Here is a 15,796-nt window from a genome sequence, read left to right as displayed (position 1 = left end):
AATAAATTTGGTCATTTTTGTCAGTACTCTGAAGACCACAGTAAACAGATGGAGAACAATGTGGTATGATCTATTTAAAAAATATTTGTACAGGCAATGGGATTTGGACCAGCTTGTAAGCCAGCATATGTCCTTACAACCAGCTGCATGTATTAAATAAACTTTATTTCTTTTCACTAATTATTTTGATGCATTGTGGGTTGATATATCATTAGTAAGATCTGTAGATAATAGTCCTAATTTCTAGTTTCAGAGAGATTTTGCCAAAGGAGGATTGGGATGTATTTGAGGAGGAAATGGGTTGTGACTTCAGCATCTTTCAAGGTGTCATCCAACGCACACGAGCCTGCAGACTCAAATGTCTTGACTTCCGAGGCCTGAAGCTAAGTAAGTTAGCAAAATTCTTATCATGGTGTTCTATTTAAAATATAACAGTTCTTCATACAGAGTTCAATTTATTGTCTCGTGTGCTACTTGTAATGTTATTGTCACAGCTGCATCAGAAGACATGGGTATTGCTTGTTATGACAACTAAGGCATAATCAGCATTTTGATTCTGTATTAGAGCTTTCTGTGAGGATTTTTTAGGTTCAATAGATTGAGTGATCTTTACTCAGAAACCTTATTAATTTTTCAGCTAATGTGGGTATGTGAGAAAGCTTGCCAGTAGCTTCTCGTGCGTCGGTGGTTCATTCCAGGGTTTTCCAGGGTTCTTCCTCCACCATTAATACTGGCCGCCATGTATAGCCTATTGTGTGCGAAAAATGGCAGTAATCCCTACAATGACAACTACAACAACCTTATTAATTTTGGTAGGCACTTATTGTCGGGCTTGTATGCAAAATCTTACTGTATAGATTTCATAGGCATATGCGTCCATACCTTAGATTGTGGTCAGTTTGTTGACAACAATTTTCATGCTCAATGCTAAAGCATTTTACTTTCTGGGTAAATAAATCATTGAGCTTAACAAAAATGGATTCTCTTGTATGTTTTGGTATTCACGTTATCGCACTATTATGGAATAAAGTTGTTTTAAAAACTTGTTATAAAAACTTAATTCCCTGGAATTAATAAACTTTTCAGATGCTCTGATTCCACCTCCAAAGACAGCAGTATTTGACAGAAAAGGTGAACGGACCTTGAGATATTTAACGTATTATTTTTAATGACATCAGATATATTTGATTCAAGGGTTGATGTCTTAGTTGAAAGCTTTAAAATGTTTTAGTCAGGCTGTGATTTTACTTTATTTATGAAAATGTTGCCATAGATGGATTTTTTCATTACAGTGATTTTTTTCCCTTGCTACAGACTCAGGTTTTGTGTCAAAGCATCAAAATATTTCTAAGCTAAGAGAGTAGAGTAATGAATGAGAAACTTGTGCATGAAATTATTGACATAGGATGCAGATGTTTCACATGGAGCACTACACCTTTCAGTTAATATGGGTCATTGTGACCTAAATTTAATTGTCCAGTGATTTTTGTTAACATCTCAATTTAACTTATTTTTTGCATTGCATTTATCTCTGGAATAGCATAAAATGGTATGTAATTGTGTCATAAAGATTGCTACAGTGAATGTTGAAAATGATGTCACTGTATCATATATTAAAGGGTTCGTTGATTTAAGCTTTGTGTTTCGCCCTCGAGTGGCCGAATGGTCTAAAGCGCTCACCATTACGGATCACTGCCATTTCACCTCTGTCTGTATGGGTTCAAGTCTTGGGCTCAGCCAATGTGGATATTTGAGAAAGCTTGCCAGTATCTTATCGTGGGTTGATGGTTCTTTCTGAGGTTTTCCCAGGTTCTTCCTCTACCATTTATACTTACTACTTATGCTGAAAAATGGCATTAAATCCTACAACAACAATAACAGCAACAACTCTGAATTAAAGTTATTTTTGATCATTTTTCACCAATATAATCAGGTAAGTTAGTGTTTAGATGTCTAGTTTGGAGTACTACACTTTTGTATAAAAATTAGATCACTGTGACCTTTGTTTTGCTGTTTGGTTTTAATTTGCTTTGTGTTTATCTCAGAATTTTGGTGCATTTGCCTATATAGTATAATAACATTTTGTGTAATTGCATCATTGTAAATATTGCTTCCTTTGTCGAAAATTTGGATTCTGTGACCTATATTTTACAGTTTATTTAATAACTTCGCATTTAGCTCCTTTTTATCAGGCAGTATTGTTTAAGGAGTCACATGACTTGATATGTAATTGTGTCATGAGTAGCCCAAGAACTGTCATAGTAACTAAGTCGTAGAGACCTAAATGTAGTTGGTGCAATGATCTGTATTTGCCTTTGCAGTGAGCATGGTTTCTCAAGGTTTTTCTTTATGTTTAGATCATTTTCCTAGACACTGTTGCATGTAGAGTGACCTACTTGATATTCAGGTGACCTACTTGATATGTCAGGATCACTGCCATCTCACCTCCGTCTGTGTGGGTTCAAGTCTTGGATTCAGCCATTGTGGGTATGTAAGAAAGCTTGCCAGTAGCTTCTCGAGGGTGGGTGGTTCTTTCCGGGGATTTCCTGGTTTCTTCCTCCACCATTAATACTGGCCGCCATGTATAGCCTATTGTGTGCTGAAAAATGGCTTTAAACCCTTCAACAACAACAAAAATCAATCCATGACTCGAAGGAACATCAGTGCAGTCTTATGTGAATGAAAGTATAAAAAGCGGAAGAACCTTTGATCATTGCATTGGCAGAAATTTATGCAGAATGCTTCTTAGAGGTCAAGTTTGCTGTGCTAATTACTCTTACATTTGGTTATTAGATGTCAACCAGGTGTGTCTTCTCAGTTCCACTTGAACCTCTTGTTCTTATTTTGGTTCATTGCACTTCTTGGACATGTACTTGCTGACATTTATATCTGTTTCATTTTAATTGGTTTGGTGTTTTAAGGCACAGCAACATGACTAAACCATAGTAGCCGAATCGATTAGGTAGTGTGGTAGGATTCAAACCTGCAGCCTTTTGGTCACATGTCAGGCACACTGACCACAGATCCTGCCTCTGTTAGTCACTTGTTACCATGTATGGGAGAGGCATGACATTTATTCTACATCCCTGAACTAGTCACTGCATGAACCTTTATTTGTATACACTATGCATCTTTGGCATAGATTGTAACATTGCATATGTATGCTGATTCCTCACTATTAAGTGTCTATGTATAACACAGATTCAGATGCAACACGGTTCATGATGTAACATATTCCATGATATAACATATTCCATGATATAACATATTCCATGATATAACACAGGTATGGTCATACATCTGGTATACTGTTAAATTTTATTTTTCTGTGTAATTATACTTATCCACCTTGTCTGTATCACAATATATTTTTATGACTCTCCTAAAGTAATAAACCACTGTTATTCTGTCATCTCAGATTCTACATTCTATAAGCTGATTGTCCAGATCTGGCCCTTGTTATCTCTGAAGAGATACCAGCTACATCCCAAGAAGTTGGCCAAAATTGTTGCCAAGTCTACAGGTATAATACATTTAATACAACTTGGGGCTCAGTGACATTTTCATTGAATTTGTTTGTTTAAGCAAGCAGGAGTCCTACATGTGTCTGGAATTCAGGAAAAGGTTTAAAATTTGAAAATTGCTTTCCAGGTCCCAAAAATATTTGGAAAAATCAGAAATTGTATGTACAATGTGTTGCAAATGTCTTAAATTATAGTTATTATAATCATCTGAGTTGGAAACTGGTAATGTGACCCCTGCCCCTTTTTTGCATTCAGAGAAGTCTTAGTATACAGATTCAGAGCTCTTTTGGGAGAACTGGAAAGATTTATTTTTTGTTCTGGAAAAGGTCTGGAATATTTTTTTAAATTTGCCAGGAACCCTGAGAAAGGAATCAATGCATGAAATTTATGTTGATTTCACTGTGCTTATTGTATCACGTTTTTGGCAAGGAAAATGCAAGACACATTGAACTCTATTGTAAAGATTTCGTTGCAGCCCTAAACTCCAAAATAACACTCAGGTTGTATATAAAACTAGTTTGAAGAGGCCCGAGATGTTTATTTTGTACCTATAGAATCTGTTTTGAAGAAGCCTTGATGTGTTTGTATTGTATATCCAGAATAGGTTTTGGAAAGGCCCTGATGTGTTTGGTTTGTATATCCATAATTGGTTTTGAAAAGATCCCAGTGATTGGTTTGTATATCTATAATATATTTTAAAAAGGCCCTGATGTGTTTGGTTTGTATATTCACAGACTTGCCAACTCCTACGATTTTGCATAAGTCTTACGAAAATTACACATAAAAATATGGACTTAGGCATAAAAGCAAAGACTATGGAAAAATGATCATTGAAAAATCCAGAAAATTTGTTCAACTGTGTTTGATTTGGATATGGGTTTCATATTAGAAGTAGTGAAATTTGTCAGGGAACCAGACTAACTTTGCAGCACATCAGATGCTTTAAACTGCACCTATTTGTTAATGCGAAGCCTCTGCATAATCAAACACTTGAGCGTTGAATATTTATTTAAAATGGCGTCCAGCAACAGAATTGGTTTTGAAGAGGCCCTGATTTGTTGGTATTGTATATACATAATTGGTCTTAAAAAGGCCCTGATGTGTTTTTCATGTATATCAAGAATTGGTTTTGAAGAGGCCCTGATTTGTTTGTGTTGTATATCCAGAATTGGAAAAGTGGTTTTGAAGAGGCCCTGATTTGCTTGTGTTGCATATCCAGAATTGGAAAAGTGGTTTTGAAGAGGCCCTGATTTGTGTTGCATATCCAGAATTGGAAAAGTGGTTTTGAAGAGGCCCTGATTTGTTTGTGTTGCATATCCAGAATTGGAAAAGTGGTTTTGAAGAGACCCTGGTTTGTTTGTGTTGTATATCCAGAACTGGAAAATTGGTTTAGAAGAGGCCCAGATGCATTGTGTTGTATATTTAGAATCAGTTCTGATGAGGCCCTGGTGTGCTTTTTATTGTAGATCTTGAATTAGATTTAAAGAAGCCTCGAAGTGTGTGCAGTCAGTTTACAAAGACTGTTCAACTGTTTAAATAACTGAATATTTTCTCAAGTTTTTGAATGGTCTTTCCTCTTAAACTTGCCGTATCACAGAAACAGAAAAGTCCTACATCAGTTTATCCATGACAGGTTCGTATCACAATAATTAGAACTGTCTCCACCTTTTACTTTATCTTTACTCTAAGGACAGAAGCTTTAAGTGCTGGAGAAGAAACATGTGCTTCCGCTTGCTTTCTGAACATCAAGTTTTGCTGACTTGTTTACTAAAAACAATTAAGATAATAAATTACCACATTCCTTAGTTTATCACAGTAAAAATGATTGTGAAAGAAATTCTGAAAATTAGAACATGAACAAATACAATTATAGCTTCTGTATTTTTAATATAACTATTTAATATGCTACATTTATTATACATTTGCTGATGTTGTATTTTTAAGCTGTTAACGTCATACCAGACCTATACATTTTTAAAAATAATACTTATGACTTAATTAGATACCCCTAACTGATCACAGAGTTGATCTGTCAGTTTGTGAATGCAGATACATCTTTCCATCATTGTAATATGCCTTGTTATAATGTGAGTCTGGGTATAATGCAGTACTGCTATAGACCTTTTGAGCATAGAGATAAAACTAGTGGCTGCTTATTAGAATCAATTCTGCATGCAACACTTTCAGTTTGTGTACCTGTTAGTCTTGCCACAAAAAATTTATGTTCCATGTTTTATCATATATTTTTTTCCATTTGAACGTCCATTAATTTTTTCTGTTTGTAATGGATGAAACTCGCGCACTTTATAATAGTGAAAAAGCATGGATTTATTAAAGTGGAATCAGTTGGATAACGACTTGTCAACAGAGGTTGCTGGAAAATGACCTTGAAATCAGTAAGAGATGGGTTAATTGACATCATAATTGGTATAGTATTTACATCTTTCAGGAATTGAGGCCACACGACTGACTGATGAAATTCTTCCCAAGATATTAGAGGAACGGTTGGACCATGAGATGCTTAGAAGTCGGCATGCAAAAATTTTTTTCCAGAGAGGTTATAATTCAGTTTTGCATTTTGTTTTATGCATTGATTACACAACAAGATATATCAACATATAAAGTACTGGGTACTCTCAGCTATACATTGATAGCACGATACTGTCTTGGTTGGGGGGACCTGAAATCTCTTGGAAGCTGTCAGTTATGGATGGACAAGTAACAGCACATGCCATTTCTCAGTCTGGTTGTGGGAACAGTAGTAAAAACAATAATCCATCTTGGAAACAGATCAAAAACATTGATTTTCAGCATTTTCCAATATAATGTGAGCTAGAAGCCTTCATATTCAGACTTAGAAATCCATTCTGCAAAATGATTAGGTTACACAATGACTTGCCATAGATGCTAGCACCAAACTGGTGTCCAGTTCAGTGAGTTGAAGGGTTTGTCACAGTAGGTGGTGAGGCCAAGAATAACCCATCATAGCGCATGCAGTGAAATTGGAACGCCCATATAAGTCCAACATGGATACAATTTATCAAAGCATGGTGTAGTTTTAACAAGCCCAGTCTTTGCAAATCCTTAAGTCATGAATATATTGACAATGTTCATCTGATTATATTCAGGTATATTGTGGATGATACTCTGAAAATAAATCGTCTACATAAACATCGAATATTACTAATCTTAAGCATGATGTCATTGTTTTCTTCTGCCACACAGTAAATATGGAAGTCATATTGTTTATATTCTATTTCATTGGTCACAGAACCTTGCATCTTTCAGTGTAGAATTTATTTTTAATTGAACAAATAAGTCCTTTGTGTGAATTCGTGTTTTAATGTTTTGGCAAAAGTTTTCATGAGGCATGTATGTGCAGGGTTCATACTTGACAGAGTCTTGAATTTTGATGTTTACCTTGAAAAATCCTTGAGATGGCTCCAAAAAGTACTGGAATAGTACTTGAAAATGCTCCGTTGACTTTGTAAAGTACTTGAAACTGCTCAGTAACCTTTGAAAAGTGCTTGAATCTGAAAACATATATTTTATTAAACAACACTGAATTTACAGACGTTATAGCTAAAACTGGTACTGATACACTGTTGTTTCACAAGTTATAAAAGCATTTATGAAAATCGATTAATTTAATAGAGGGTTGGTGAGGACCAAGCCATAACATTGTTTGTGCAGGTTTTGAAACCTCCCATCGATCTATTATTCAATAAAGTTTCATAGTAACAAATTGTTGGATGATTTGAAACTAGATTAGATGTACGTACTGGTCCTCACATGGATAGTCATTGTCACAATGAGTACACAGAGTAGTCCTTGAAAAATTTAGGACACTGCCAAGTTTATACACAGTTATGGTGCTTCAGACCTCCCAACCCTTACGATTTTGCTCTAAGTCTTAAGAAAATTACCCATAAAATATGGACTTACAACATAAAAGCAAAACTACGGAAAAATAATCATCGCTGAAAAGTCAGATAATTTGTTTATCCATGTTTAAGACGAAAGGAAAAAAAGACTTGAAAATTGTTAATAATCAACACAGGAGAATAGAAAAGGAATATTCAGATTCTTGTGAATTAAAGCTGGAAGGGACACAATTATGTTTATTGGACATCCTGTGCCAATTTGAGTATGTCTCTTGGCAGGAGATATGATTGCCATCATCTTATGAAATGGGAAAAGAATTAGGACAAGTTGAGAGAAAGCAACAAGCCATTGAGTTGCATAGGGTTTGGAACTAAAGTTGTGCAACTGTACTAGTGGTAAATAAAGTCTACGCATACTTTACAAACTTTTCAGTTGAACATAATGTTTATCATCGCTGCGTGTTTTGAAAACCAAATTTTAATTATGTTTTCCAGCTTTACAATAGCAGTTTATGGTATTTTGTTACACCTTACTGAAAACGGGTCAAACTTATGGGGGAAAAAAAACTGCCTTACTGAGACAGACTCGTCAGGGTTGGCAGGTCTGGTGCTTAAAATTTAAATATTGTTTTTTCCCACATGAAAAACAATTGACTTTCCAGATGATATATTATTTACAGAAACTGATTTGTTGATGTTTCTTATGCTCTGATTGTAGTGTCAATTTTCCTTTGAATAAATTACTTGATTGCATTAAGGTTGTAAAGTCAGCTACCTTCTGAAACCCACTGTTCTAGAAAGAAAATCACCTTGTCTATGTCAGGTTGTTTCTATAATTAATGCCTGTCGGATACTAAGATACTATTATAACAACCTCTGTTTGCTATTCCTAGGTTGCTACAATCTCCTAAAGGTTCCTTTTGCTATTCCTAGGTTGCTACAATCTCCTAAAGGTTCCTTTTGCTATTCCTAGGTTGCTACAATCTCCTAAAGGTTCCTTTTGCTATTCCTAGGTTGCTACAATCTCCTAAAGGTTCCTTTTGCTATTCCTAGGTTGCTACAATCTCCTAAAGGTTCCTTTTTTAAAATTTATGCTGCCACAGCGTAGTAGTTATGCCTACTTTAGTCAGTTTGGTTGTCAATGTTTTGACTGCCATATGCAGACTGTTGAACGTTTCAAATGCATATTCATATCAGCAATAGCAGTGCATTTTTTTTCATTGCAGATTACTGGAATGTAGCCTGTGCATGATATGTCTTGTTGGGGTTGATATGTCTGGTCTTTTGTACCTTGGAATAAAGTCTTGAGACAAAATCTCCATGAATGAAGTGACATTTCTTAAACAGAAGCATATGTATTTTACAAAAAAAATTCTTTTTTTCAGGTCACAGAATGGAAGTGAAGATAGACAGTATCCACTTCACAACCAACAATACGTTTTTTGTAGACTTCCTTATTTGTAATGGTCTGCGAGATTTGACCCCGATCTATGTAACAGTAACGAATATCTACATTAGGTAAGTATTTATTGTCTCAGCTCTCTTAAAGCAGATAGAGAGACATTGGTATATCTTTTCATGTTAATCAGACATGATTTTTCTTCATTTTAAAGCGGAATTCTGCTTTTCTCCTGACTTAAATCCGATATTTCTTGATACATTCTTTCTTTTTTTTTTAAATCATCTCCAATCTGTTTTTTTTTTTAAAAATGGTCTGTTCGGTCCCATTCTGCAATGACCCTTGTAAATATTTGTTTGATATATTATTTAGCCCACGACTCTTGTAAAGACTATTCTGATTGGTTGAAAGTTTAAATTTATCCAATGAAACTTTGTGTAATGGAAACTGATGGCTATGTAAAGAAAAAGCGTGCTTGCAGTAAAAAAAAATGGCATCCTGAGTTGTTGAAAGAAACCATGACATGAGAAGTGTAGATAAAGGTTTAAAAACCGTATTGAAATGGGAATAGCTAGAGCGAAATGTCAGCGGAAATTTAGTTGGTCAGTTTATAAGAAAACTGAACACTAGAGGACTGGCATTTTGTGACCTCTACTCTATGTCAATCACAGTTGGAAGATTTTGGAATGGCACCTTCAAAAGAAGCTGCATACGGAATAATTGAAGCTAAAAGGCATCTGGAAAAAGTGTAGTTAATTACTGTATGAAGATATATTTCTTGCATGAGAGAACAGATGTAGCTCTCTGTCAGAATATGTGCACTGCATGTCACCAATACAAGCACTAGCATGAAAGGAAAAAGGGCTCTCATTGACTAGGAAAGAAATGGTTGCACATTGAGCCCAAACAGTCGGTCAAAAAGAACAAAGCGGCAAAAAGAGCTTGGCTGGAATATCAACAGATTGTGTCCATTGGAGAAAAAGACAAGTAAATGTATGGGATTATTTGTATAAAGTTGATGTACTTGGGTGTTTATTTTACAGATTTGTTATGAAAAGAGAGATGTATAATATATTTGCTGCAAAAATTGAGAAATTATTTTGACTTAATTACGATGTGAACACTGACATGCACATGAAATAACTTAAGCACCAATAGTATTGGAGAACAAATTGATGTGACAGCAATAATTGTGAAATTATTCAAGTCAAGTTGAACATTTTTGGTAAGTTTGTTAGTTTTTGAAATGATTATTTTGTTATATATTATGATCATAAGTTGCGTCAGAAGCAGTTTTATTATGATTGTAAACTGCATTTTTTTTATGAGAGGCCTTGAGCCCCCTGGACCCCCAGATCAAGGGTGCTGTCCCTTGAGCCCCCTTTTGTGGTGGATCCCCAAAACCCCCTTTAAAATTTTCAGCTTTATGGGGGGGAATACCAAAATCATGTCTGGTTTATATAATTGTCACATCATCGTTATCATCATTCAGTGTGTTGAACCTTTTTACTTACTAGTTATTTAAAGTTTTATGACTTCTGTTTGTATTCTTTAAAACCCTTATTAATCCATGTATAATGTACAATTGACCATATAAATAGTATTGTAGTTTCATAATACTCAACTAGATCAGAGTCTGCAATAGTTATGTTAGCATATATCATAATCACTTTGTATCATTGGATTTGGCATGACAATAGCGTTATGACTGAAAAATTGTTAAAGCTATATTACAAATCTGAATCACACACTAACACACACTCAACACATAAATATGGTCTAACCTATATAAATTTGATTGAAAATATTTGTGTGGTTTAGATGTTGAGAATATGTCATTTTTGAAAGATGTTTTAATTTGTACAAAGCAATGGGATATCTTTAGTTTTATCTGCCAGCAGAGCTGACTCGCATACTGCATGTTTTATTCATGGTCCCTGGTAATTCACTAATGGATGGTCTGTATGTGGGTTAAAGAAGTCAGTCAACTTTGGTAATCATCTCTGTCATGAAAAGAAGCAAAATGGTTTTTCTGCAGTAACATGTATCAAAGGCCTGGAGCAAACTTTGCACATGGTTTGCACAATCTTCATGTATGAAAAATGTCATAGGTCAAGTTCATTAATTAAAAGAAGAAAAAATGAATTCTGCATTAAGATTTTAGTTATCAGTGATGTACCTTCACCCAAAGTTAAGGTCATGATCACTGGAAGAAGTCAAATTGGGTTTGCATAATAACTTAGTTGTAGATCATGAGTTTATGGAAGGATTGCACTTAAAGTATGGAAGAGGCATGTCTTATGGTTCAAAAGGTCAGGTCACTAAGGCTTCAAGAACACTTATTTCTGCAAAGTAAGTTTTGTTTTTGAATAAGTTCCTTGACTAAACATTGTGAATGGCTTGAACTTAATGTAATAAAGAAATATTTATATTCTGGGGTCAAGGTTAGATGGTTAAAATTAAGGATAGACATGGATAATTAGTTTCAAATTAGGACAGACATTGGTAAAATGCTGATAGACTTGATTAACTACAGAAAGGGGGTAAAAATAATGGACAGACATTAGTTAAATGCTGATAGACCAGGTTATAAAAGGAAAGTGGCAAAATGGGGCTGCAATTTCATTGGGCTTTTGACACGATCATTAGTAAGCAGTTTTCATTTCATTTTGAAGTATAACAAATGGTGCAGATCCCTATCAGCTGACAGTTGGGTATTACACATGCAGTTGTATGTGTAATATGCACATGTAATTAAGGTAATTGTTATTGAATTTTCCCTTTTCATTTTCTCATAAGGATGAATATATATTTCCTGCAAATAATATGCAAATTTCAATACCTCCTACCATAATTAATTCGGTCCTTTCTTGAATTTAATGCATGCTTCCAGGTTTTTATGAGTTTCCATTATCAATCCTGTTAACCATTTCTATGTCAGTATCTTTGTTAATGTAATTTGTTTCTTCCAATGCTCAGAAAATATACCAAGATTATAAAGCATTTGTTTTTATCATATACATGTCACTTTGTCCTTTCGATGTACATATATATGTCTGTACTTTAATTTTTGCCCCATGTATTCAGACCTTGCACATTTGGTTAATATATGATCTGTTATTAATAAAACTATCTAACTTAGCACACTTAATTTAATGTGACCTTTCAATGAGGTTTGACTTGATTGGTACAGACATTACCAAAGGTGAGCTGTTTTTTTGATAGGACATGTTATGGTCATGTCTGGCCATTGACATTTAAGTGTATGCATTATAAGTATTTTCAGGAAGCTTTGTCCAAGTATATATCATGGCCAGATGGTGTGTTTTATATCATCACCCCCCTCAAGATCATGATATATCAATGGAAATGTAATTTTATGACTTGAACCTTTGTGTCATGTATCATAGCCATGGCACAGTGGTAAAGTTATGGCAGTGGAAAACTTAAATATCTGATCTGGATTCTGGACTGTAGTATAACCTTTAAATCATTGAGGATATTTTAATTAAACTTTAGCCAATTATTTATTATTACTAAGGGCTGTTCCATTTAAACATAAATAATACCCAGGGAAGGTAGTTTTTTAACAATATGTGCCATGGTACTTTAATTTACAGAGTTCATATTAAAATGATAAAGAAAATTCTAAATTGCATCAATGGTCAATTACCCCACTTTGAATTGCCTTCCCTGGGTCGCTGGAACAGCCCTAAATACCATCAGTGACTTTGCCATGTGGTCAAGAATATAAATTGAAGATATAACTTTTGATGCAATGATAATGTTTTTTGTATTTAGCCATACCTCTTGTCTCATGGTCAAGGTCACACCAAGGGTTGATGTATATTTATAGCCGGTGTTGTCATCATTTTTATTTTATCAAATAACTTGACGAAACTTAACCATAGTCCACATCTTCTCATACTGTAGTTGAGTCAGTAGCTCAAAGTCCACATCTTCTCATACTGTAGTTGAGTCAGTAGCTCAAAGTCCACATCTTCTCATACTGTAGTTGAATCAGTAGGTCAAAGTCCACATCTTCTCATACTGTAGTTAAGTCAGTATCTCAAAGTCCACATCTTCTCATACTGTAGTTGAGTCAGTATCTCAAAGTCTACATCTTCTCATACTGTAGTTGAGTCAGTAGCTCAAAGTCCACATCTTCTCATACTGTAGTTGAGTCAGTAGCTCAAAGTCCACATCTTCTCATACTGTAGTTAAGTCAGTATCTCAAAGTCCACATCTTCTCATACTGTAGTTGAGTCAATATCTCAAAGTCTACATCTTCTCATACTGTAGTTGAGTCAGTAGCCCAAAGTCCACATCTTCTCATACTGTAGTTGAGTCAGTAGCTCAAAGTCCACATCTTCTCATACTGTAGTTGAGTCAGTAGCTCAAAGTCCACATCTTCTCATACTGTAGTTAAGTCAGTATCTCAAAGTCCACATCTTCTCATGCTGTAGTTGAGTCAGTAGCTCAATGTCCACATCTTCTCATGCTGTAGTTGAGTCAGGATCTCAAAGTCCACATCTTCTCATACTGTAGTTAAGTCAGTATTTCAAAGTCCACATCTTCTCATGCTGTAGTTAAGTCAGTAGCTCAAAGTCCACATCTTCTCATGCTGTAGTTGAGTCAGGATCTCAAAGTCCACATCTTCTCATGCTGTAGTTGAGTTAGTATCTCAAAGTCCTCATCTTCTTATACTTTAGTTAAGTCAGTAGCTCCAAGTCCACATCTTCTCATGCTGTAGTTGAGTCAGTATCTCAAAGTCCATATCTTCTCATACTGTAGTTAATTCAGAAGCTCAAAGACCAAGGTCAGACAGGGAAAAGATCATGAGACTAGCATGTCATTCCAAAATGCAGTTCTGTTATTTTGTTTTAAAATATTTTTTGTTCAACAAGTCCACTTTCTCTTTACATAGGTCAGAGTTACTGGTTGGAGATGAAATTCTTGACTCTTTGGCTCCATTCATTGTTTTGAAGGGACAGAAAATAGAGGTAAGTAGTGGTAAAGTTCCACACTAACTGTATGGAATAAAATGCAAAAGCTACACTAATCATTATTTATTTATTATTTTAGGTGGCACTCTACAGTTTCGTATTTTGCATAGGGTTAGAATTTATAAGAAAAAGAATTTCCCTGGGTGTCCTGACTGGTTATACTGGCTATTTAAAATAGACCTTGAATATCTTAGGTATAAATCAAAGAACCTTTAATTTCCTTTATTTTGGTATATGATTGATGTGTGTAATATGGGTTATAGAGTATACTGCTTGGCCTTACTTCATATGTGCACCTCTAGAAAAAACTGCTAGTTCTGCTCGGTCATTTTTACTTCCTGGACTTCAGAGGTAAATTGTATTTTAAGAAAGCCCTCCTTCTTTGGAAATTGTACCACTCTTGGGGCTTCTATCAGAATAAAATTAGTATTTATTCTAGGGTTTCTAGAAACGTGCTTAAGGTTATGTAAAGTCATATCTTGAAAATAAAATGAATGGCTTTGTCAACTATCCTACTTCTCATACATTCAATATGATTACATTGTTGATTGTCTTAAAAATGATGATGTCACTACTCCTGGTGAATGGATTAATCATTATAATATGGGGTTTTCGCCAAAAGACTTTTAGATGATTGTTTACATTGTCCTAAATTAAAATGGTGCCGAGCTGACATCTCATATGCAGACCTGCAACTCTTGCGATTTTGATGTAAGTCTTATAAAAATTACCCCTAAAATACAGACTTACATCATACTAGCAAAAACTATGGAAAAATTATTGTTGCTGAAAAATCTGGATAATTGGTTCATCCGTGTTTTATTTGGATCTGTGTTTAATCTTAGAATTAGTAAAATTAGTTAGGGAACCAGACTAACTTAACAGAAGCACCCCAGATGCTTTAAACTGCACCTGTTTGTTCATGTGAAGCATCTGCATGATCAGATAGTTGATTATAGAATTTTTTAAAATGGCATCCAGAAAGCAGTGCTTTATCCAGTGCTTGTATTGGAATTTGCTTAGTATTATACCTCCATGTTTAAGACAAAAAGGAAAATAAGCTTCTTGAAAAGTGTTAATAATCAGCACAGAAGAATAAAAAGGAGTATTCAGATTCTTGTGAATATAGGCTGGAAAGGACACAGTTAATTTATTGGACATCACATGCCAATTTAAGTATGATTCATGGCAACGGATATGATTACAGTCATGTGAAATGGAAAAGAATTTTCAAGAATTACGTCGAGTTGAGATAGCAACAAGTCATTGAGCTGCATAGGGCTTGGAACTAGAGTTTGTGCAACTGTAATGGTGGTAAATAAAGTATGCATACATTACAAACTTTTCAGTTAAACATAATGTTTATCATTGATGTGTCAAACTTTTAATTAAGTTTTCCAGCTTTACAATAGCAGTTAGTGATATTTTATTACACCTATACTGAAAACTGGTCAGTCTTAGGGGAAAAATCAACTGCCTTACTGAGATGGACTCGTCTGGGTTGGCAGGTCTGAGTAGGTATAAGACTGCAGCTAATTTCAGAACCTTGTTATTGCTAAAGAATACCAGAGATGGTTTCAACATAGTTAAAAGGAAGAAATCGTCTTATCTTGAATTCATGGGAATTATTTTAACCAGTTAGAGCTCAGTCTCTTCATGGGACTCTTTTTTTATGTTTTTGTTATGCTTGAACAATGTTTAAGACCTGAACTAACATTTATAATTATGTTAAAAATTGTTGAATCAAATTCTGAAACTGATTTACTAGGCGCTAAATATATTATGTCAGGATTCTACTGCACATGGTGACTTTGGAACTCACATGCTGATTTGCTAGGTTCTTAGGGTGCTTGATCTGTCAGGATTCAGTGACTTTGGAACTCACATGCTGATTTGCTAGGTTCTTAGGGTATTTGATCTGTCAGGATTCAGTGACTTTGGAACTCGCACACCAATTTGCTAGATTCTTAGGGTGTTTGATCT

The 15,796-nt window shown here is 34.8% G+C and overlaps 1 protein-coding gene across 1 annotated transcript in view; it reads left to right on the top strand.

Annotated features, from left to right (window-relative positions):
* Positions 1-15,796, top strand: part of LOC149784568 (uncharacterized) — a 31,264-nt gene that overhangs the window by 5,901 nt on the left and 9,567 nt on the right. Inside the window, exons 3-7 of the mRNA XM_089932640.1 lie at positions 248-387; positions 3,419-3,523; positions 5,974-6,081; positions 8,794-8,926; positions 13,735-13,810. Of these exons, the coding sequence (XP_089788766.1) occupies positions 248-387; positions 3,419-3,523; positions 5,974-6,081; positions 8,794-8,926; positions 13,735-13,810 (562 nt within the window). The remainder of the gene's footprint in view (positions 1-247; positions 388-3,418; positions 3,524-5,973; positions 6,082-8,793; positions 8,927-13,734; positions 13,811-15,796) is intronic.

The sequence above is a fragment of the Sinohyriopsis cumingii genome, chromosome 14 (genome assembly GCF_028554795.1).
Source record: "Sinohyriopsis cumingii isolate HCF-2022 chromosome 14, ASM2855479v2, whole genome shotgun sequence".
NCBI classification, from domain to species: Eukaryota; Metazoa; Mollusca; class Bivalvia; order Unionida; family Unionidae; genus Sinohyriopsis; species Sinohyriopsis cumingii.
Note: the sequence above shows the minus strand (reverse complement) of the source record. Positions and strands in the feature narration are given on the sequence as shown.